At 37.2% G+C, this 26,067-nt stretch overlaps 2 protein-coding genes across 4 annotated transcripts in view; one reads left to right on the top strand and one right to left on the bottom strand.

Annotated features, from left to right (window-relative positions):
* Positions 1–26,067, top strand: part of LOC150088086 (nardilysin-like) — a 569,173-nt gene that overhangs the window by 533,531 nt on the left and 9,575 nt on the right. For all 3 annotated transcript variants that reach the window (XM_090370567.1, XM_090370565.1, XM_090370566.1), the window contains exon 30: positions 14,949–15,194. In XM_090370567.1, coding sequence (XP_090226693.1) covers positions 14,949–15,158 — 210 coding nt within the window. In that variant the 3' untranslated portion in view covers positions 15,159–15,194. The remainder of the gene's footprint in view (positions 1–14,948; positions 15,195–26,067) is intronic.
* LOC150088085 (solute carrier family 4 member 11-like) overlaps positions 24,333–26,067 on the bottom strand; it is a 158,077-nt gene continuing 156,342 nt past the window's right edge. Inside the window, exon 15 of the mRNA XM_090370013.1 lies at positions 24,333–24,393. Within this exon, the coding sequence (XP_090226139.1) occupies positions 24,333–24,393 (61 nt within the window). The remainder of the gene's footprint in view (positions 24,394–26,067) is intronic.

Here is a 26,067-nt window from a genome sequence, read left to right as displayed (position 1 = left end):
TGTGTGAATTTCTGAAGATATTTCACAGAAAGTACATTTCTGTGAAATGTAGTGCATGAAATCATTTTACTACAGATATGAAGTACATGCCGCCCACTTTATGTACAAATGGTTTTCTGCATATTGAGTTGCTGGTACATTTGTATCACTGTTAGTGATGTAAATATGCAACTTGATGCTATCTGGTTGAACATTCCATTGCAGCTGTTTGAATGGGTTGGAAGTCTTGTAAGTTATTGTGCACCCAATATATAAGCCACAACCTGCTTGGGCATGCCACTTCAGATTATGAGATGTATGCTGAATTTACAGTGCCTGTTTTCTTTATATTAATTAGTTTTACCTATTTCATTGATTACCTTTAATCAAAATGAATATGAGAAACTGATTAAAATATAAAAAAATTAAGCCAAATTATGTGAAGATGAGTTCTGCTTGAAAGATAGTAAACAACATATGCTTGGGAGGGAAAAAAGCATTCTAATAAGTATTTACCATTGATGCACATAATGATGTGTACATCCTGAAGATGATCAGAAAACACTGTGTGCTAGTTTGTAAATATTGTCAGATGAGTCCATAGAACCTCCCAAATTGTGACAACATTTTAAAAGTTGTGTTCATTTTTTCAAAGGCAGAGAGCCTTTGAAAGCTTCCATTCAAAAGAGTGAAATTAAGTTAATTACCCATCTCTTACAAAGTCTCTCTTCTCTGTCTCTGCTGCATGCCATTTCTATAGATACTTCTGTGGGCACTGTTCTTCTGAATTGGCATCTGTAATTCTGCCACTCTCTTCAAAACTGGTACAAAAATATGTGACCGCCATTCATCATTCAGTTACTGTCCAACTTCAAACTCACAGAACCAACTTTTTTTTTCCTTGTTTTCCACTACAGAAATTCAAGTCTAATATTAACAAGTATTATCTATTGGTTCTAGTTTTGTGTTTGGGATTTTCATAAAAATGGGGAGTGGGGGGGATGACTGCTCAGAGGTTCTAATTAACTGAAGTTCATTGAAGCATTCTGTTTACTGCATTTGTTGTTTCAACTTTTCTTTTTTTAAATTGGCATCAAAGCAGTCGAGTAATTCAGACAGCCATCAGAAAAGCTTTTTATTAGAAAATAACCTCTATACAAAATATTTGATTTAGTCGGATCTACCAACAGAATCATAATAAAGAATAAGCAAAAAATCTTATGTGGCAAGGTAGCAACTCCTTTAAGTGGAATGAAATTAAATTGATCTGGACCTTCAATGGAAAGATTGCTAAATTTGTTTATAGAAGAAAATATGCATCATAGAATTCCCTTAAATTGTATGGTAATTCAAAAGAAGGCAATTAGTTTATACGAAGATTTGAAGAAAAATTTGCCATAAGGATCTAATGCCAAATGTTTTAATGCAGTAAAGGCTGTTTTGATAGGTTTTGTAAGCATTGTAATCTAAATAACATTGCTTCCCAGAGGAAGGTAGCCAGTGCTGATGTGAAAGGGGACAAAAAAATTGTCCCCTTTCACATCAGCATAAAAAATTTAAGAAGGCACTTTTGAATATTACTGGAGGTGACTACATCCTGTAACAGGTGTTTAACATTGAAGAATTTGGTCTATTTTGGGAGAGAATACCCAAGAGAACTTTGATTTACAGGGAAGAAAAGTCCATGCCCAGATTTAAAGTTTCTGAAGTCTACCACTCAGAAAACTCCTGCACTCTAAGGAATTTGTTAAATCAAGGTTGCCAGTCATATGGCAATCTAATAAGGCAGCTTGGATTAATAGAAGTCTTTCTCAAATATGGTTACTGGATTATTGTAGTTCAGCAGCTAAAAATATTTTTGCAGACTGTAACATTTCCAAAAAAAGCTTTTCTGATATTGAATAATGTACCAGGACACTCCCTCCACTTCATGAGTTTAGTGCCATTGTAAAAGTTGTTTTTTTGTCTGCAAATACCACATCTCTCATCCAACCAACGGACCAGTGTGTAAGCAGCTTCCAAGGGCTATTACACTAGGAGGATTTTCTATCAGGCTATTAAGTCTACGAATGAGGAGGAGAATGCACCAAGCCTTAAAGAATTTTGGAAAGCATGCAATATTAAACAAGCCATTGATAATATTGTTAGTACCTCGCAGGAAGCTCAACAAAAATTGATGAGAGTATAAGAAAGCTTTGGGAAGACTGTGTTGAATACTTCCATGGTTTTGATGTCAAGAAGGTTAAAAACAATATAGTAGAGCTTGACAAAGATATTGGGTTGGATAATATAGAATCTGAAGACATACATGAGTTCATCAAAAACTAGAAAGATGGTTAAGCACCGAACTCATTGATATGACTGCTGAACAAGAGAAAGCCCTTGAAAACATTGGAAACGACCTGCAAGATTGCCTTCCCCATATTTAGTGGTTTTGAATGATCTGAAAATTAACAGGATCACAAACCATTATTGTAAAAAATATAAAGTTCCTTAATTTTAAAAGTAAGTTCCTTGCATTTTCATGAAAATATATGTTTTGTTGCTACCTTAAAATCGATCAGAAATACTAGTCAAGCCAACTAATTAAAACTATCTACATTATTTCCTATGTTCAAATCTCACTCCCCCATGCACATTAGGTGAGGGAGATTTCACTTAGTGCTCTGTTTTTATGTCCCTAGTTGAGAGTGATAAGCAGGGATGCCTGTATATTAATGAATATATGTTAATAGATTGAATAAATTTTATTATATCAAATGGGATTGAATGGTACCACACAAGCTAAAGGCAATATTGAATGAAGTGGTGAAGGTGATTATAGATCTCTAATTTTAATCTTTATTAAAGCTTGGCTACTTAATTCTCAGGTATAGGTAGAGAATTAAGTAGGCAAATTTGTTTGTTATTTGGAGCATTAGCAACCGAGGCCATATTGCTCTGGGGATATGCGGTGGTCATTCCCTGACCTTTCCGCATCCTCCGTATTTGGTGGTCACAGGCTCAAACCCCGGTCTAATCGAGAAGCATGTGCTACACACTGCTGCTCCTGCCCACCTGGCTACAGAGGCACCAAGTAGGCAAAAAAGAGAGAATTAAGTGGGTAGTGAATATAACCATCTCTTGTTGTGTATGAAATAGCATTAGCATTAGCATTAGCAGAGGCATATGATGCAAGAAAGCAAGCTTATTCAGCATCAGCCAAAAAAAAAAAAAAAAAAAACCCACTCCCATTTCACCCCTCCGTTCGTTCGAAATACCTGTCCAGTTGAGCTTTAAATTTGTTTAGGCTATCAACTTCAACAACAAGTGATGGAAGTCGGTTCCACCAACCAACCACCCGCTGGCCAAAGGCAAATTTCCGCACATCTATCCGACATTCCGACATCCGTCCTTCCTCAGTTTGAATTTATGCCCTCTGAGGTGATTATTCTGAGAAAGATGAAGAATCCCATTGGCATTGAGCATGCTCAAACCATTCAAAGCCTTATACACCTCTATCAGATCACCTCGCCGGTGCCTAGTCTCCAAACTCTGTAATTTGCAAAATATAAGCCTTTCTTCGTAAGAGCAACCCTTTGTTCCATTTACTAATCTTGTTGCCCTTCTCTGTACCCGTTCCAGCAGCTCTACATCCTTCTTGAAATGAGGCCTCCAGACCTGTATACAGTACTCAAGATGTGGCCTTACCATTGCCTTATACAAGGGAATAATCACCTCCTTATCCCTGCTAGAAAAATTCCTGTATATCATTGACAAGACACCATGAGCTACTCTTGCAGCTCATCTGCACTGCTCAGAGAACTTCATATCTGCCTGCACAATTACCCCCAGGTCCTTTTCATTCTCCACCACTGTCAGTGTAGTACCGCAGAGTTGATACGTTGCTCTGGGGTTACTGTTTCCCATATGCAGCACTTTACATTTGTCGATGTTAAACCTCATTTGCCACCTCTCAGCCCATCTGTTCAACCTTTCCAGATCCTGTTGCAGCAGCATAGCGTCAGTATTGTCCTTAACGACCCTGCCAACCTTTGTATCATCTGCAAACTTGGACATTAAACTTGATATCCCATCATCAATATCATTCATAAACACCGAAAACAACAACGGACCCAACACTGAACCTTGAGGAACTCCACTAATAACATTAGTCCACGTTGAGCAGTGTCCATTGATTACCACTCTCTGTCTTCTGCCACTCAACCATCCCCTTATCCATAGCAGCAATTTGCCTCCAATGCCACACTGCTCCAATTTGTGCAGCAGTCTTCCATGTGCAACAGTATCAAAAGCCTTTCTAAGATCCAAATATATAATATCAAAGTTATTCCCTGCATCCAGTTCTTTTGTGACTACATCATAGTATCCAATCAAATTGGTCAGGCAAGACCTGCCCTTAACAAAACCATGCTGCGTCTGAGCTATAACTGAATTCTTGTCTAGATGATCCTGCAGTGCTTCTTTAACCAGTGGCGTCTCCGTGGCCAGGTGGGAAGGAGCAACAGTGCGTAGCACACGCTTCTTGATTAGACCGGGGTTCGAGCCCGTCACCACCAAATACGGAGGATGCGGGAAGGTCAGGGAATGACCACCGCATATCCCGGAGCAATATGGCCTTAGTTGCTAATGCTCCTAAAAAAAACCAAATAACAAATAACAAATCTTTAACCAGTGCCTCCATTAATTTACCTGGAACAGAAGTTAAACTAACAGGTCTATAATTACTTGTGTCAGCCTTTGATCCTCCTTTGTGAATTGGGGTTACATTTGCACATCTCCAGTCTATGGGTACCTCCCCTGAGTCCAAAGAAGCTCTCATAATTATGGCTAGGGGTTTGCATACTTCCTTTGCTGCCTCCTTTAATATAACTGGATAGATCCCATCCACCCCAGGTGCCTTTTTTATGTTTATCCTCAACAATCTCTCCTCCACTTTCCTCTCAGTTATTACAAAATCATCCAGCTCACTGCCAATGTTTACTTTACCTACATCATTCTCCTTCCTGAATAACACCTCATGCGTGAATGTAGATGCAAAATACTCGTTTAGATTGTTAGCCACCTGAGCAGGATCCTCAACTGTTGAACCATCAATATCCAGTGGACCAATCTGATTCATCCCTTTCCTTTTCGAGTTCAAGTATGTAAAGAACTCTTTTCTGTTTTTCTTTGCATCCTTTGCCAAGGATTTTTCATAGTCTGCCTTTGCCTGCCTAATCTCCTTTGTGACTTGGTTACAGACCAACTTATATCTATCATAGGCTTCCATGTCACCCATTAATTTGTATGTATCCCATGCATTTTTCTTCTCTGCCACATGTCTCATTAGTTCATCTGACAACCATTTAGGCCTAAACCTTGAACAATATTTCTTAGTTGGTATGTAAAGCCTGGTAGCCTCCAAGATTAGTTCCTTGAATGCTTCCCATTTTGAGTTTGCTGTTGGTAACATCATCAGTTGGTCCCACTGTATAGAATTTAAATACTGTCTCAGACCATCATAGTCGCCTTTACGAAAACAAAAACCCTTCCCTTTACCTCTGATGGTAGTTACCTCCTTCAGAGGTAAAGGGAAGGGTTTTTGTTTTCGTAAAGGCGACTATGATGGTCTGAGACAGTATTTAAATTCTATACAGTGGGACCAACTGATGATGTTACCAACAGCAAACTCAAAATGGGAAGCATTCAAGGAACTAATCTTGGAGGCTACCAGGCTTTACATACCAACTAAGAAATATTGTTCAAGGTTTAGGCCTAAATGGTTGTCAGATGAACTAATGAGACATGTGGCAGAGAAGAAAAATGCATGGGATACATACAAATTAATGGGTGACATGGAAGCCTATGATAGATATAAGTTGGTCTGTAACCAAGTCACAAAGGAGATTAGGCAGGCAAAGGCAGACTATGAAAAATCCTTGGCAAAGGATGCAAAGAAAAACAGAAAAGAGTTCTTTACATACTTGAACTCGAAAAGGAAAGGGATGAATCAGATTGGTCCACTGAAATATCTTAAGTTAGTGTGGGTTAAGTGTTCACATTTGCTCTGTTGAAGCTTCATAGAAAAATTTTACAAATTGAGGCCCAAAATTAAATTTTTTTTTGGGTTTAGCAAACCCCGGGGTCCTGAGCTGGATATCATCATTCTTCTCTCTCTTGCTTTCTTGGTGATTCCCTTCCTCTTCTCTCTCTCTCTCTCTCTCTCTCTCTCTCTCTCTCTCTCTCTCTCTCTCTCTCAGGGTAGGGTAACTTGGGAATTTTTTTGGCTGGTGCAGCATAAGCCTTGGGCTTCCTTGCACCATATGACTAATAATGATAATAGCCAGAGGGTCAAGGTTTTATTGTTATACAAAATGCAGTTACAGAGATTGCCATTATACAGTATACTACAGATCTTCTGTGGGTCCACCTTGTTGATTTATAACTTTATAAGTAGACAAGAAATAACATCATACACACTCACTTGCAGAAAGTCTGTAGAGATGGCTAAAACCTCATGTTGAATGCTATTCTTTAAAGATATAATTCTATCTTGCTTTTCATAAAATCAGGAGAAAGTTTTTACCTGTATGCAGTATCCTGGCAATAGCATCTGAGGATTCAAAAAAAAAAAAAAAAAAAAAAAAAAAATGCAAGTTACATCAGTACTAGAGGGGAGGGAGAGTATTTCTGATTCCATCCTTTTTTCTTGTTAGATGTTCAAACCAATCTAATATTTAATCAGGGAGATAATCTTGAATTACTTAACTACTCACTTCAACTTTTGTAACCACCTTTGTGAATAGGAGAGGCATCTATAACCTATAAGCACTTCTCCTGAATCAAAGTATGTTCTCATTATTATAGGTGAAGGTTTGATTACCCATTTTACTACTTTAATATAATTGGGTAGATTCCATTAGCCTCATGTGACTTGCTTACTTTTAGCTACAACAATTTCTCTTCTCGCTTCCTTTCAGTTTTCACAAATTTATTCAACTACCAGAGGTGCCTCCGTAGCCAGGTGGGAAGGAGCAGCAGTACGTAGAACACGCTTCTTGATTAGACCGGGGTTCGAGCCCGTCACGACCAAATACGGAGGATGCGGAAAGGTCAGGGAATGACCACCGCATATCCCCGAGCACTATGGCCTTAGTTGCTAATGCTCCTAAAAACCAAATAACAACAACAACATCAACTAGCAGTCAGTGTTGGATAGACTTCTGATATTCACATGAGAATGTGAATGCAAAATATTTATATTACATTTATTTAGTTTATCAGTAATCTGCATAGGATCATCAATAATTATGCCATTCACATCAAGTGGGCAGTGTAGTTCATCCATTTCCTTCTAGTGTCAACATAAAACAATTTTTGATAGTTTTGTTTTCTTTGTATTCTTATCCAAAAATAACACACAGTTGTGACCAAGTACTGACTTTCATTGGTGTGTAGCTGGTGGTAGTAACATTGAGATAGATGTTCTAGTCACCAATAAAAACTTCATGAACACAGCTTTCATTCATTCCTTCGTTTTAACTAAGTAAAAAATACACAAAGTTGTGAAGCTACTTCTGAATTACCTTGTATATCAAGAATGCATTGATGCAACACAGTAATATCACAATTTAAGGGTGGAGCAGAATAGAGTTGACAGCCAAGGCTTTTACCCAGAGAAAAATTGGGATGGGTGGGAACTGGTTCAAGGTATGTATAATGTGAACACAAGTTCAATTTAAATCTGAGGGTAGAGTGAGAATTTGCAAAGAAGCAAAAATCTGTTTTTATTTTTCAATGCAACTCCCCTGAACTTGAATACACTTGTTCCATTTTGTTGGCAATGAGGCAATACCAGACAAATAAAATTCTTTGTCCTGTCCATCAAAGAAAGCAGAAACAGCAGACTTCAGTTCATGATCATCCGCAAAGCAATATTCACATGTGGTTTTTCTTGAGGTGACAAAACAGGAAATAGTCACTGGGGACTAGATCCAAACTGTAAGGTGGATGGGTAAGTTTTGTAAAATCGCAGTCTCTCAAAGCAGCAGCAGCATGTGACTTGTGCATTGTCCTGAAGAAGCAGCACACCTCTGGAAAATTTTCCACAGCATTTTTCCTTTATGACATCCCTTAGGTTGTACTGTAGGGATGCATATGACTTCCCAGTGACTCTGCTTGTGTTCCAAGTAGTGAAAGTACAAAATTCTCTCAGCATCACAAAAAATGGTGGCCATAATCTTGCCAGCTGAAGGTTGTGTCTAAAATTTTTTGGGTGGGGGAGAATCTATGTGCTTCCATTGCATTGATTCTTGCTTGATCTCAGGATCCCAGTGATGAATCCATGTTTCATCACCCATAATGATTCTGGAGATGAAAGTTTCAGGGCCCCTTCCATAAAGCTCTAAATTCTCCTCACAATACCATACTCTGAATTGCTTCTGCACAGGGATCAAAAATCTGGGAACCACCTTGCACTGACCTTAGTTAATCCCAAATTTTCATAGAGGATGGTTATAACTGTTCCCTCAGGTATGCCACATTCCCTAGAGATTTGGGACACCTTTATATGTCTATCATTCAGCAGAAGGGTTTCCACAGCTTGGCATATTTCTGGAGTGGTCGCTGTCACAGGCCTTCCTGTACATCTGGTCAAAACAATTCAAGTTTGGTAGAGAGCCCATCGAAGATGGGCTCTCTACCAAACTTGAATTGTTTTGACCAGAATTTCACGTGTTACTCTGAAGATGCACTGTTGTCATACACAACCACCACCCTTTCGTGAATGGCCTTTGGCTCATTTCCTTCTTTGGTGAGAAATTTGATGACTGAATGATACTCCAATTTCAGAAAATCCATAATTTCATATGCGTGTCTTTCTTCTTTCTGTTACAGTAGCACAACCTAAAAATATAGTGTAATCAAAATTAGTATGATTCAAGAGGAGATATGTAGGAACATATCTCAACTAGGAAAAAAAAGATAATTTGCTTAGTCAAAACATGCTTGTGGGAGACATCTTTATACCAAATTTCTGAGATATGAGAGGTGTTCAATAAATTATCTACCTAAGGTACTTTGCATAGTGATATTTTAATGATTGGCTATCCCTCGTATCTCAGAAATTTTGTATAAAGATAACTTCCACACCGGCGCCTCCGTAGCCAGGTGGGTAGGAGCAGCAGTGCATAGTACATGCTTCTTGATTAGACCGGGGTTCGAGCCCATGACCACCAAATATGGAGGATGTGGAAAGATCAGGGAATGACCACCACATATCCCCAGAGCAATATGGCCTTAGTTGCTAATGCCCCTTAAAAAAAAATAATAACTTCCACAAGCATGTTTTGACTAAGCAAATTCTTTTTTTTTTTTTTTTTTTTTTTTATCAGTTCATATAAGAAATCTGAAGATTGCCAGAAATTTGGCTGAAGCTTGTGTCTGCTGATCGGAGGAAGCTTATGCTTCTAGGCAACCTACTTAAAAATATACAATGTGGCTAAATAGAAATCTTTGAGAGAAAAAAAATATTTTTAGTAGTTTTCTTTTCATACTAGCAGGCCTAACCTGTGTATTTTTTGATAGTGTAATTAGTTATTTCTCTGCTTTTCTTTATTATTATTTAGTTTTTAAATTTGTGTTGTAAATGTAATGTGTTTAGCTTTAAAAACACATCTAGAAGCATTTGCTCAGAAATGTTTTGGTTGGTTTTACAGTATCAATATTTCTTGTTTATTTTAATCAGATTTTCTTACTATTTCTTTTATGGATTCTTATTTACCAATGCAATTCTTCGGTCATTTCTTTCTTTCCATCCTTAGGAAAATAAATATTTTATGATAATTACTGTAATAAGATGATTATAATATTGATTTTTTTGAGAGTGCATATCCAGCACTTGTTAAAGAAAAAAAAAAAACCTTCTCATTTCACCTATTCATTTCATCCAATAGTTAGTCCCGTTCTTCATTTGAATTTATGTCCCCTTATATGTGTAATCTGAGCAAAAAAAAGAATCCCATCAGCATTAAGCTTGTTCCATCCATTCAAAGCCCTAAACCCTTCAAGCAGATCACCTTGCAAGTGCCTAGTTTCCAGATGCTGCAATTTGAAGCCTTCTTGGGAAGTTCAACAGAGCTGAATTGGTGAGCTGAACAAAGCACCACTTTGTTCAGCTCACCAATCTCATTGTCCTTCTCTGTACCTGCTCCAACAGTCCTAAATTGAGGCCTCCAGACCTATATGAAATGCTCAAGATATGGCCTGCCCAGTATGTTATATAATAGAATAATCACCTCCCTATTACTGCTACCAAAATTCCTGTATATCATTGAAAAAAAACCCATGAGCTGTCTGCATTGCTCAGAGAACTTTATATCTGACTGCACAATTACTCCCAGGTCTTTTTCATTTTACACTTCCCTGAGTGTCCCTATTACTGCTACCAAAATTCCTGTATATCATTGAAAAAAAAACCCATGAGCTGTCTGCATTGCTCAGAGAACTTTATATCTGACTGCACAATTACTCCCAGGTCTTTTTCATTTTACACTTCCCTGAGTGCAGTAACAAACAGTTGGTATGTTAATTTGGAATTAATGCTACCCATACACAATAGTTTGAATTTGGGAATGTTAAACCTCAATTACCGTTTTTCAGCCCAGGTGCCTAATTTTTCTAGATCTTTACTTTGTATCATCTCCAACCTTCATATCAACTGCAAACTAAGACTTTAAGCCTAATATACAGGTAGTTCCTGACTTTATGAGTTAATTTGTTTCTAGCAAGCGCTCATAAAGAGGAAATTTATTTCCCATAGACATAATGTTAAAAACAGGGGTTACGTTCTCAACAGTGGAATTAGTTAGCTAATTAGTTTGTTTAAATAATGATTGATTTATCCAAAGAAATGAAAATGTAGCCTGTAATATCAAGCAAATTATAATAATAAAGAAATTATTTATGACTTGCAAATGTTAAAGAATGTTTATTCTTCTTCATCATCATCAACTAAATGCACACTCGCTGATCACTCATTGTTGGGTCGACACTCGTTGTTTTGTTGCACAAGGAGTCGTCTTCTTCAGAAATGCTATGAGAAGCATTTGTTTCCAAGATAATCTCTTCTCTTTTCTTTATAAATTTCACGACAGCATGCATTTTTCACTCACAAATTGCAACTAATTAACACAACACGTGCAAGTGAGTTGCATCTAACACAATTCGCATGTAGTAACAAGTTTATGAAGCTTTAAAAAAATGGAATGAAGAGAAGATTCTAAAAATTTATTTGGGTTTTTTATATGATTGAAGATTGCAGTGAAGGGGAAACGCATTTCACCCTAATAACGTAAAAACCCACACAATTCCAGCTATCAGTATTTTTGCAAATGCAATAAGATCGAGTTTACTACCAGTTTATAATAGATTGCACTAACAGAAAAGCCCAATAAACCGGAAAGTGCAAATTGTTTTTATTGTTTTATGGTAGTGACCTCCAGAAATGTGCTTTAGAAAAATATCACAAAGGCGTTCAAAATTGATTCTTATACAGTAACGGAATATGATAATGATGAAAGTGTAGTGCAATTTCCATTATAAAAATGGCCTTTTAAAGAGATAAACAGCTTAGTTATATAGCAAAAATTAACTTCTGAGGTCTTGGCATGAATAACTAAAAAATGTGTTATTGGGTTCACATTACGATATTTTCATGATACGATGGTGTCTCTGGAACAGAATATCGTAAGGTGAGGTGCGCTGTATTGTATAGCTAAGCACGTGGTTTGAAATGTGGTATTTATGAATGTTTAACTTTTATTTTTTGCAATTAACGTTCATATTTTCAATTTTGTTGACACTTGATACTTGGTAAAAAAAAAAACTTGTAAAGCGGAAACTTCCTGTACCTTCATCAATATAATTAAAAAAATATGTAAAACAACAATGGGCCAAATACTGAACACTGGGGAACAACTAATAACATTAGTCCACAAAAAAGGGGAGTTTCCATTGATAACAACTTTGTCTCCTCCCACTCAGCCATTCTTTTATCTATACCAGTAAATTGTCTTTAATGCCACACCACTCCAATTTGTTCAGCAGTCTTTTATATGCAACAGTATCAAAAGCTTTCCTGAAATCCAAGTATATGATATCAAAATTATTTTTTGCATCCAGTTGACTGCATCATAGTATTCAGTCAAATTGGTCAGACAAGATTGCCCTTTGACAGACCCATTCTGTGACTGAAGTATATTTACACTCTTGTCTAGATGGTCCTGCATTATGTCTTTAACCAGTGACTCCATTATTTTCTCTTAAACAGAAGTTAAGCTAACAGTTCTGTAATTACTCATTTTGCCCTTTGAGCCCCTTTGTGAATTGGGGATACGTTCACACATCTTCAGTCCATGGTGACTTCCTCTGAATCCAAAAATGCTCTCATAACTATGGCTAAGGGTTTGCTTACCTCCTTTCCTGCTTCCCTTAATATAATTGAATAGATCCCATCCGCCTCAGGTGCTTTTCTTATGTTTCTAACTTTAGCAATTTCTCTTCCACTTTCCTCTCAGTTATTACAAAATCATTTAGCTCCCTGTTAGAGTTTGATAAACTTCTGGCATTTGCTCCCCCTAAAGAATTTGTCATGTGAATGTAGATGCAAAATACTTATTCAGCTTGTCAGAAATCTGAGAAAGATAATCAACATTTCAACCATCAATATCGAATGGACCAATGTGATTCATCCCCTCTAGTATTTAATTAAAAAGAAGTATTTGCTGTTTTTCTTTCATAATCTGCCTTAGCTTGCTTAACATTTTTGTGACTTGATTCCAGACTAATTTATATTTACCATAGGCTTCTATGACACATGATAATTTATATGCATCCCATGCATTTTTCTTCTCTGGCACAATGCCATTAGTTTATCTGACATTCATTTAGGTCTAAGCCTTGAAGAGTATTTCTTAGTTGGTATGAAAAGACTAGTAGCTTCTATGATTATTTCCTTGAATGCTTCCCATTTAGGATTTTGCTGATGGTAACATCATCAGTTGACCCCACTGTATTGAATTTAAACACTGTCTGAAACCACTGTAGCCATCTTCACAAAAACCTTTACCCTTAATGGTATAGTTACATCTTTAATTAAATCCAACATCAATATACTATGATCACTGCCACCTGGTGGTTCTTTTATCTCCAGATTCTTAATGCACGAATATTCACTGCTGATCATCAGATCAAGAGTATTACCCTCTCTTGTTGCTTTTCTAATATGCTACTTTAGAAAACATAAAAATCATCATCCAATAAAACCACAAAAGTCTTGCTTGTGTGTGTGTGTGTGTGTGTGTGTGTGTGTGTGTGTGTGTGTGTGTGTGTGTGTGTGTGTGTGTGTGTGTGTGTGTGTGTGTGTGTGTGTGTGTGACCAACCCACAAGTTCCAGTCAATATCTGGAAAGCTTTTCATCTCCAATTATAAAACATTCTGATTATTTACTGGCCCACTCTATTTCTCTGTGCAGTTGCTCATTGTACTCATTAGTCATTAGGCCTATAACACACTCCTATTCTCATTTTTGCTTTCTCAGTGCTTTTTTTACATGAGACTTACTCAACATTGCACTGTCCACCTGCGTCAACTGGATGAATTGTCTTAGAGTTTGTGCTATAAGATCATAACCACTCCAATCTTGTTTGTCTGTACACATTGTACTTCCCATATTCATATTCTGCATCCCTTATATCTGAGTGACACCACAGTTCTGATATCCCAACATTGTCTGCATTTGATGACTTGACCAGCACTTCAAATTCATCAAATTTATTTACTATGCTCCCAGTAGTGGTGTACATTCAGGTATACACGCAGCCTGTTCTTACTCTTAGTTACACAGTCCGTGGATTTACCTCTTCCATGTTGACTCACAGCAGTCCTTGAAATCCCCCCAGCACCTCGCTTTTCCAGGCTGCTGCTCATTCCAATACAAGCAGTGCAAGAATCACTTTTCCTCTGCCAGCAGCTGTTGATAATCTGTTAGTCTATATATCCTCCCCTCCCAGTCTAGCAGTGTTTCTACCTACTTAGCATTGCCTTGGTAGTATTAACAAATATTTTTGCACCCTATCTGTTTAAGTGTATCTCATCCCTGTGGAAGTAGTCTCTTCTGTTAACAAGCAAAGACTATGCTGAGAAAAATTCTCTCTCAATGAGCCTTGCACAATATCTCCAGGGCTGAATTGATTGACAAGACTCTCATCATACACTCCCTTCTATCATGCTTGGGCAGAATTGCAGACACTTTCAAATTTAACTCTAACTCATGCCTTTTCCTCAACATTGTACTGTACTTGTTAAGGAAATCAGCAGATCTCTTATTGTCATTAGTGTCAATTTTTACAACAGTATCACCTTTTGTGCCCTTAAAAAAAGATTATATCTGCTCTGCAATATCTTTAATGTTTCCTCTTAGCAGACATACTCTGGGTCTATTCCACCTCTTCTTTTTGCACAATATATTTCACATTTCCCTGACAATAGCATCACCAACAATAGCTATCTCCTGTGGGACCAGTACATTCTGCCCTTTTAGATTAGGGGGGGGGGGTTGGCAGCATATGAAAAAATTTCATTTAATCACACTTCTCCCCACTGGAATTACTAGAAAAGTCACACACATACCGATGTGTCCACATTCCACTTTAATTCAAAATGAAGTCACATACCCACTCAAATGTATTTAAAAACTCAACTTACCCTGTATGGAAATTTTTTTCTAAAGCAGTAGCATGTATGGTATCCTTACACATACATCCCCTGATTTCTAAAGTTCACTTTTGGGCACCCAAGATTCCAATATTCTCCATTTTAGATATATTATAGATGTATATTACATACATATGTAATATACATTACTATGTATATTACATATCTCATTCATATAGATACCTAAAAGAATGCATGTTCATTTTGTATTTCAGGTTGTTGGCAATGGAGATGTAGCAACACAAGACTGCCATCCTGTTTCTGAGGAAAATGATAGTCAATTTGTTGAAGATGATAAAAAATTAAATTATGCATTAAAGTTTCTACTACCCTCAGATCACGATAAAGCTGGTCCATACATAACTAACATATATGATTTTAAGCAGCGCCTGTCATCTTATCCTTTTCATAAAGTAATATCTTAATGATGTATGCATTAATTTCCTAAAGATTAAGTTTAGGTAAGTATCAAAGAATTATTTTTGCTATTAAAAGTTAAAGTAAAACATTTGTTTTTTAAATAGTATCATCAACATTTATATAATAAGACTACATATTTAGAAATTGCAAACTGTTTTTCTTTAATGGTGAAAACTCAGACTGTAATGAAAACTGTATATTAGTGTAACTCTCTTCTGTGGTTTTCTATTAAAGAATTTGAGACAAATGTTAACACCTGATTGCAGAATTTAGGTCTAAATCTTATTTTTTCCCGATCTATTTGAAAAACTATTCTTGCGTTGGGCCACTGGATTACATAAGCAAGATGAGATAACAATTACAGGACACTGCAGAACACTAAATCTTATATCGCACTTTATTTATGAAAAAATCTAAACCTTCAGAAAAACTTCCTCATTCATTTCACAAATATGTGGTCTACAGTGTTAGCGATATCCATTTCCACTTGTTATCTGCAAGCCCCACTTGAATATGGGAAGTACAATGTATACAGGAAGGATAGACAGGACAGGAGAGGTGGAGGAGCTATGCTCTTAGTTAAGAAGCATATTAAATCTAAGGCAGTGCATCCAGCTGACATGGGTGACGAGTGCAATATTGAGTCAGTTTGGTGTGATATAAGCACTGGGAAAAGAAAATTGAGAGTAGGAGTGTGTTGTGAATATAACAAACAGCTATACAGAGAAATAGAGTGGGCCACCAAATCAGAATGTCTCATAATGGTAGATTTGAACATTCCAGATGTTGACTGATTTTTGTGGGTTGTCACTCACACACTAGCAATACTTTTGGGGATTTCTTGGATGACTGTTTCTACAGCAGCATGTTAGAGAGACAACAAGAGGAAGCAATACTTTTGATCTGGTTATCACCAGTGATTATTAATTCTTTAAGAATTTTCCGATAAAAGAACCACTAGGTGGCAGTGATTACAGTGTATCGATGTGGGATTACTTAAAGATGTAACTACCAGCAAGGGTAAAGGGGAAGGTTTTTGCTTTCGTAAAAGTGACTACAGTGGTCTCAGATAGTTTTTAAATTCTACACAATGGAAACAACTAATGACGTTACCATCAGCAAATTCTAAATGGAAAGCATTCAAGGAAATAATCATAGAAGCTACTAGGCTTTCCATACCAAGAAATACTCTTCAAGGCTTAGACCTAAATGGATGTGAGATGATCTAATGGCACTTATGGCAGAGAATGAAAATGCATGGGGTGCATATAAATTATCAGGTGTCACTGAAGCCTTTGGTAGATATAAACTAGTCTGCACTCAAGTCATAAAAGATGTCAGGAAAGCTAAGGCAGATTATGAAAAACCTTTGGCAAAGGATGCAAAGAAAAGCAGCAGACTTTTTTTTATGTAAATACTAGAAGGAAGGGAATGAATCACATTAGTCCACTTGATATTGAAGGTTGAAATGTTGCTGGTCCACTCATATTGCTGACAAGCTGAATAAGTATACACACATGAATAAGAATTCTACATTCTCACATGAGGAATTCTATAGCGGGGTGAATGCCAGAAGTTTACCAAACTCTAACAGGGAGCTAACTGATTTTGTAATAACCGCGAGGGAAGTTGAAGAGAATTTGTTGAAATTAAGCATAAGAAAGGCACTTGGGGTGGATGGGACACAGTAGTAGTAGTAGTAGTAGTAGTAGTGGCATGTGATGCAAGAAAGCAAATGTATGAGCTTATGCAGCATCAGCCAAAAAAAAAAAAAAAAAAAAAATCACACCATTCCCTCCAAATGCCTGTCAAGTTCCTCTTTAAATTTATTCAACCTATCAACTTCCACAACGTCAGATGGAAGTTTGTTCCAGCAATTAACCACCCGCTGGCTAAAGGCAAATTTCCGCACATCTATTCTACATCTGTCTTTTCTTAATTTGAATTTATGCCCCCTTAGGTTCGTAATCTGAACAAGTGGAAGGATCCCATCAGAATTCAGCGTGCTGAACCCATTCAAGGCCTTATACACCTCAATCAGATCACCACGCAGGTGCCTAGTCTCCAGCCACTGCAATTTGCAGAACTTAAGCCTCTCTTGATAAGAGGATCCCTTCATTCCCCTCACCAATCTTGTTGCCCTTCTCTGTACACGCTCAAGTAAATCTATATCCTTCCTAAAATGAGGCCTCCAGACCTGTACGCATATACTCAAGTCGTGGCCTGACCATTGCCTTATACAGAGGGATAATCACCTCCTTTTCCCTGCTAGCAAAATTCCTATATATCATTGACAAAACCCCATGACCTGCCCTGGCAGCCTGTCTGCATTGCTCAGAAAACTTCATATCTGCCTGCACAATTACTCCCAGGTCTTTTTCATTTTCTACCACCTTAAGTGTAGTACCACACAGTTGGTACGTTTCTCTGGGGTTACTTCTACCGATATGCAGTACTTTGCATTTGTCAAGGTTAAACTTCAGTTGCCACTTCTTAGCCCATCTGCCCAAATTATCTAGATCCTGTTGCAGTAGCACACTGCCATTACTGTCATTAACAACCCTGCCAACCTTTGTATCATCTGCAAACTTCGACATTAAGCCTGATATACCTTCATCAATATCATTGATAAATATACAAAACAACAGTGGACCTAACACCGAACCCTGTGGGACTCCACTAATAACATTAGTCCAAGAAGAGCAGCACACATTGATTACCACCCTCTGTCTTCTAGCACTTAACCATCCTTTTATCCATTGTAGCAACTTACCCTTAATACCATTCTGCTCCAATTTGTACAATAGTCTTCCATGCGCAACAGTGTCAAAAGCTTTCCTGAAATCCAAATATATGATATCAAAATTATTTTTCGCATCCATTTGCACATCTCCAGTCCGTGGGAACCTCCCCTGAGTCCAAGGATGCCCTCATAATTATGGCTAAGGGTTTGCTTAATTGCTTTGCTGCCTCCTTGAATATAACTGGATAGATCCCATCCACCCCAGGTGCTTTTCTTACGTTTAACGTCAACAATTTCTCTTCCACTTTGCTCTCAGTTATTACAAAATCATTAAGTATCTTGCTACAATTTGATAACTTTCTGCCATTTTCAAACCTTAATAATTCCTCACGTGTGAATGTAGATGCAAAATACTCATTCAGTTTGTTTGCTATCTGAGCAGGATTATCAACAGTCGAACCATTGATGTCAAGTGGACCAATCAGATTCATCCCCTTCCTTTTAGAGTTTATATAAGTATATATATCCAATTACATTAAGGGAAGCAGTAAAGAAGGTAAGCAAACCCTTAACCGTAATTATGAGAGCATTTTTGAATTCAGGGGAAGCCCCATGGACTGGAGATGTGTTAATTGATGATGTATCCCCAATTCGCAAAGGGGGATCAAAGAGTGACATGAATAATTACAGATCTATTAGCTTAACTTTTGTTCCTAAACGTAACATATAATATTAATGTTTAGTGAATTTCCCATAAGTTGAGGCTTTAGTCTATACTGGTACACCATCTGGCATCTCTCATATTGTGGAGGTACACTTCATTACTTTGTTGTTACTATTGAAAGGCTAGGATATTTATCTGCCAACACCCACCCACCGACGAGAGGCCAAACATCCTTGAAACAGCTGTCTGGGTGGTGGAATCCACTGGTGAAGCTTTACTTATTTGAGGTAGTGCAATATCAGGCAACTCATTGTGAAGGTATTCACAATATGAAATATGATAAAAACATTGATAAAAAAATTTTTAGTATGGCATTCGCCATGTGTAAACATGATACTAATGCACTAACCTGTTACATTTAGTGAATTTCCCATAATTAATAGAGTATAGTTAATAAATTCGATGAGCTTGAAGTGCTAGTCAAGACATCAAAGGCAGATGTTGTTGGGATATCAGAGACATGGTGTCACACAGACATAAGCAGTGCAGAACTGGAATTTGAGGAGTACAATGTGTACAAAAAGGATAGACAGGACAGGAAGGGAGGAGGGGTTATGCTGTTAGTTAAGAACCACATAAAATCTAAGGAAGTGCATCCAATTGTTGTGGGTGGACAATGCAATGTTGAGTCTATTTGGTGTGACATAAGCACTGGGAAAGGAAAAATGATAGTAGGTGTGTGTTATAGGCCTAATGAATATGAGTATAATGAGCAATTGTGCAGAGAAATAGTGGGCCAGTAAATTAGTGTCTTATAATGGGGGATTTTAATTTCCTGGATATTGACTGGAATTTTTTGGTTGGTCACTCACACACTTGCAAGACTTTTGTGGGTTTATTGGATGATTGTTTTCTACAGCAGCATGTTCGGAAGGCAACTAGAGGGAGTAATACTCTTGATCTGATTATCACTAGTGATTCTTCATGCATCAAGAATCTGGAGATAATGAACCACTAGGTAGCCGTGATCACAGTGTGCTGAAGTGGGATTTACTCAAAGAGGTAACTATCATCAAGGGTAAAGGGAAGGGTTTTTGCTTTCATAAAGGTGACTACGGTGGTTTGAGACAGTATTTATATTCTATACAGTGGAACCAACTGATGACGTTACCAACAGCAAATTCAAAATGGGAAGCATTTAAAGAATTAATCTTGGAAGCTACTAGGCTTTTCATACCACAAAGAAATATTGTTCAAGATTTACGCCTAAATGGAGGTCAGATGAACTAATTAGACATGTAACAGAGAATAAAAATGCATGGGATACATATAAATTAACATGTGACACAGAAGCCTATGATAGATATAAGCTGGTCTGCAACCAAGTTACAAAGGAAGTTAGCAGGTGAAGGCGGATTACGAGAAATCTCTGGCAAAGGATTCTTTACTTATGTTAACTCTAGAAGGAAGGGGATGAATCGGATTGGTCCACTTGATATCGATAGTTCAACTGTTGATGATCCTGCTCAGGCAGCTAACAAACTAAATGAATATTTTGCATCGACATTCACACATGAGGAGTTATTTAGCGAGGGGAAAGCCAGAGGTGTATTCAACTCTAGCAGTAAGCTAGAGAATCTTGTAATAACTGAGAGTAAAGTGGAGGAGAAATTGTTGAAGATAAACACAAGAAAGGCACCCGGGATGGATGGGATCTATCCAGTTATATTAGAGGAGGCAGCAGAGGAAGTAAGCAAACCCTTAGCCATAATTATGAGAGCTTCCTTGGACTCAGGGGAGGTACCCACAGACTGGAGATGTGCAAATGTGACCCCAATTCACAAAGGAGGATCAAAGGCTGACACAAGTAATTATAGACCTGTCAGTTTAACTTCTCTTCCACGAAAAGTAATGGAGGCACTAGTTAAAGAAGCACTGCAGGATCATTTAGACAAGACTTCAGTTATAGCTCGGACACAGCATGGTTTTGTTAAGGAGAAGTCTTGCCTGACCAATTTGATTGGATACTATGATGCAGTCAAAGGAACTGGATGCAGGGAATAACTCTGATATTATATACTTGGATCTTAGAAAGGCTTTTGATACTGTTGCACATGGAAGACTGCTGCACAAATTGGAGCAGTGTGACATTGTAGGCAAATTGCTGCTGTGGGTAAAGAGGTGGCTGAGGGGGAGAAGACAGAGTGGTAATCAATGGACACTGCTCGTCGTGGACTAATGTTATTAGTGGAGTCCTTCAGGGCTCAGTGTTGGGTCCATTATTGTTTTCCGGAACAGAAGTTAAACTCACAGGTCTATAATTACTATATGCTGCTGCATATAGTAATTATATAATAATGCTGTATAATAATGATAATAATGCTGCTGCAACAGGATCTGGAAAGGTTGAGCAGATGGGCTGAGAGGTGGCAAATGAAGTTTAACATTGACAAATGTAAAGTACTACACATGGGAAACAGCAACCCCAGAGCAATGTATCAACTCTGTGGTACTACACTGACAGTGGTAGAGAATGAAAGGGACCTGGGGGTGGTTGTGCAGGCAGATATGAAGTTCTCTGAGCAGTGCAGACGGGCTGCAAGAGTAGCTCATGGTGTATTGTCAATGATATATAGGAATTTTTCTAACAGGGATAAGGAGGTGATTATTCCCTTGTATAAGGCAATGGTCAGGCCACACCTAGAGTACTGTATACAGGTCTGGAGGCCTCAGCTGCTGGAACGAGTACAGAGAAGGGCAACAAGATTAGTGAATGGAACAAAGGGGTGCTCTTACGAAGAAAGGCTTAAGTTTTGCAAATTACAGTGTCTGTAGACTAGGCACCAGCGAGGTGATCTGATAGAGGTGTATAAGTCCTTGAATGGTTTGAGCATGCTCAATGCTGATGGGATTCTTCCTCTCGCTCAGAATAATCACCTGAGAGGGCATAAATTCAAATTGAGGAAAGACAGATGTAGGATAGACGTGCGGAAATTTGCCTTTAGCCAGCGGGTGGTTGGTAGGTGGAACAGACTTCCATCCCTTGTCGTGGAAGTTGATAGCCTAAATAAGTTTAAGGCTCAGCTGGACAGGTATTTTGAACGAACAGAGGGGTGAAGTGGAAGTGGTTTCTTTTTTTTTTTTTTTTTTTGGCTGATGCTGCATAAGCTTGCTTTCTTGCATCAAATGCCTCTGCTAATGCTATTAATAGACTGCTACACAAATTAGAGCAGTGTGGCATTAATGGTAAGTTACTGCTATGGATAAAGGGATGATTAAGTGGGAGAAGACAGAGTTGTTATCAATGGGCACTACTCTTCATGGACTAATGTTATTAGTAGAGTTCCTCAGGGATCAGTGCTAGGCCGATTTTTGTTTTCCATATTTATTAATGATATTTATGGTGGTATATAAATATGATCTTTATTGTAAAATGTACAGGTACCACGACTTTACAAAACCTTTCTCACGGCACCATGCAAGGGGATAATATCAGGCTTAACGTCTAAGTTTGTAGTTGACACAAAGGTTAAGTAGGAAAGAATGATAAGTAGTAAAGATCTAGAAAAATTAGGGTTGAGAAATGGCAATTTAGGTTTAATATTGATAGATGCAAAATACTGTGTGTGGGTAGCATTAATTACACATTAACATACCAGCTGTTTGTTACTGCACTCAGGTTAGTGGAAAATGAAAAAGACCTGGTGGAATTGTGCAGTCAGATAAAATGTTTTGTGAGTAGTGCAGATAGGCTGCTAGGACGGCACATGGAATTTTGTTAGTGATATACAGGAATTCTGCTAGCAGGGATAAGAAGCTGATTATTCCATTGTATAAGGCACTGGTCAAGCCAAATATTGAGTACTGCATACAGGTCTGGAGGCCTCATTTTAGGGAAGATCTACAGCTGCTCAAGTTATTACAAAGAAGTGCAATGAGATTGGTTTGCAAAGCAAAGGGGTTCTCTTACCAAGAAAGTCTTCAGTTCTGCAAATTGTAGCATCTGTTGATTAGGCACCTGCAAGGTGATCTAATTGAGGTGTTTAAGGCTTTGAATGGATTGAGCAAGCCCAATGCTGATGGGATTCTTCCTTTTGCTTAGACTACGAATATGAAGAGGCATAAATTCATATTGGGGAAGGATAGTTGCAGAATAGATGTGAGAAAGTTTGCTGTTAGCCAGCGGATAGTTGATTGCTGGAACAAATGAACCAACTTCCATCTGATATTGCGGAAGTGGATAAATTGAATAATTCAAGGAAGAAACAAACAAACTGTTGGAGGGATGAATAGGTTAAATGGGAAAACGTTTTGGCTGATGCTGTATAAACTTGCTTTCTTACATTAAGCTTGCACATTATGTGCATCATACTAAAGCCAATGTACTGCCAATACATCAAGTAGTTCTAAGAGTGAAGTGTGTAGCTGCAAACTGGTCACTCTGACTTCAATGTTAGGGAAAATCATGGAGGCAATAATGAAGAGTGCATTACAGAATCATTTAGATAGAAATGGAATTCTGAAGTAAACACAGTATGGTTAACCAACCTGGTTAACTATTTTTAAAAAGTCGTCTATGTGCTGTATGCAGGAAATAATTCTGACTTTGTTTTCTTTGGAAGTCCTGCATGAGAAGTTACTGTATAAGATGGATCACAGACTAGTCTTGTGGATTACACAGTCAATAAGGAGATGACTCTTTGAATCCAAGAGAAATGTCACCATTATTTCCCACCAGGCTTGTTGAGGCCTGAAGCTTTCTGGGGTGGGTACATCTCCCCCCCTTGTTTTCAGGTCTCAGTAGATAGATGCAGGTTTCCCTGATCCATCCTGAATTTTATATACAGTACTTAAGAGTTGGCAAAAAGAGTAACCAAGGTTACTATTGTTTCAACAAGACCTAGATAAATTTTGTTGTTCTGAAAACAAAAAATGGCAGCTAAAGTACAATGCTGATTAAAAAAAGTACTACATGTGGTTAATAGTAAAACAAAATTGTATTATTACCTAAGAAACAACAAATTTACATGGAAAAATTCTATAAATCTGTGATTTATAGAATTTTTCTTGTAGAGACAAAAGGTTATTGTTCTACTGCTAAAGTAGAACTACTTTTTGTGCAACTTCTTTAGTGTTGTATATAAAAATGTGGGTCTATGGTGAAAGTGCTTCTACAGAAAGAGAGATTTCAGTTTCGTGGTTTAATTCTGTAGACCCGATGTCTGTTTCTGGTCTAGAGACTTTGCAGACCACAAACTTCATGTCCTCTAGTTATCTCAATTTCACAGGTGACACTAACTTAAATTAAGGAAGGATAGTTGTAAAAACCAGAGAAAGAAAATAAATTTTCTTTTACCCAAAGAGTTACTAAAAATACTAAGAAACGTTGGAACCACTTTCCACATAATCTTGTGGAGTTAGACAGCTTATGTAAATTTAAGGAAGGGTTGAAGAGCTACCTGAATAAAATCAACTTTTTTCTTCTCTTTTAAAATTACATTTTTATTTTTTTAAAGGTAATGATGCTAGATAACTCTAGCTTCCTTGGATTGTTTTGATATCACCTAGTGTGTTTTTTTTTTTTTTTATATATATTTTAGTGCATTTGACAATGTATTCTATATCAATATAAATAAATAATTTTTGTTTTCTTTTTTTAAATAATATTTTCATAAAACTCTTTGCAGTTTCAGCGATAGCTTGAATAGATATTTCAAGTTACAGATGCAGTAAAACATACCACCTTTGTAACTGAATTCCGTGTCCTTTTTACTATTTTTCATCCAAAACATTTAAGCACTTTTTGTCAACGATGTGCGGTAGCACCTTGAACCTGTTTAAAGATATAAAATATCTCTAAGAATTACATATTATAGAACATTATTGATATAATCATTATTTGATTACACACTGGCATTCAGTGGGATTCAGTAAATAAAAGAGATGTAAATTAAGATTAAGTTCTACTTTGAACTTAGCCAGATTTATTGCTTCTGTTGTGTTGGAAGGTAGTTTATTCCATTGTTTGACAATCCACTACCCATAGGTGAACACCACGAGATCCAATCTTCTGTTATTCCTTGAGATTTCATATCCCTGGTATCTGTCTCATCTACAAGGGAGAACATATCTTCCTCATTCGTTTTACTCAACCTCTTTAAGCACCTTATATACCTCATTCAGTCCTTAGTTGTCAAACTTGCGGTCCACACCTGCTAAGCTGTTCTTTCTATGTTCATTGATTTCTACTCCACTAATATGATTGCTCTTTTTTGAACTGTCTCCAGAAGTTCTTTGTTTTATTTATTTATTTTTTTGCTTCCTAACTGAAAAAAATGATAAAGTTTGTCATGTTGATGTTCAATAGGAAACTAATTACAAAACATTCTCAAGGTAACTTTACCTTTGTTCTCTCCTAACAAAAGCTGGACATGACTGATTGGGCTCTCATTCTTCTTCATGTTCCCAAGAGTTATTCCAGTGTTTTTGGTCTGCACAGTGAACAGATCAGCTCAGCTCATATATGTAAACTTGTATGGGCATAATGTTCAATGCAGTAATCTAAGTTGCTGATGCTCCTTAAAAACCAACAAAAACATTTTATAGTTGTTGAATGAAAAGCATTGCAATTAGTTCAAGCACAAGGAAGAGTAAGAATAAGAATGGCACAGAATAGGTCAGGTGCCTAAATTTAGTCCATATCTGCAAAAAAGGTTCCAAACAAAAAGCTTGCAAAAAAAAGTTTATTTGCCAGATTTTAGCATGGTCTGAATGATATATAAAAAAAAAACCCACCACAACTTAGAAAGTGGTGATAAAAGTAGCTGTCTCATTGTAGAAGATAGAATAAAAACAATGCAGGGGAAGTTATACATCCATAAGAAGATTGTGATTAATTTGGAGCTTCTCCGCCAATTATTTCAAAGTAGGTTTAGGCAGTAGCCCAAGTGGTACAAAAAACTGTCATAGTAGAGAACAAAAAAAAAAATAAAATTAAGGCTAAGCCATAGCACCATAATTTATGGATAAAAGGCAGTGAAAAATTGTCACTAGAAAGCCTCAGCGAGGACTATACTCTAACACAGGAGTGGGGAACCTTTTTACATTGGAAGGCCATATTTCATTTAACCAAGATACTATTAGGCTGCATGCTGAGAATTTAATATACACAAAAAAAAATTATATTTTTTAGGCATATTTAAAATTTTGATTACAGCCTGTTATTTTAAAAGGAATTTAAACAAAAAATTAACAAAGACATTTATTTGTTTAGCAATGATGATAACAAAACTAAAAATGGATGAACTTAGACAACAAACCATTTAATGACTTTTTTGTGACTGCTTAATGCCAGATAGTAGTCTGATATTTGGTTCCAACATTGTTGAACGTAGTTTTGATTGGTCTTCCAAGTGAATATCCATCATCTGAGATCTCAAGCTTGTTTTAATTTATGTCATATATAAAAATGTTAATTCACAACAGTAGGTTGTGCCAAAACAAGATA

Source organism: Mastigoproctus giganteus, chromosome 3, assembly GCF_048544385.1.
Source record: "Mastigoproctus giganteus isolate SK-2022 chromosome 3, ASM4854438v1, whole genome shotgun sequence".
NCBI lineage: Eukaryota > Metazoa > Arthropoda > Arachnida > Uropygi > Thelyphonidae > Mastigoproctus > Mastigoproctus giganteus.
The sequence above is the reverse complement of the archived record's forward strand: the minus strand, read 5'-3'. Positions and strand labels throughout refer to the sequence as shown.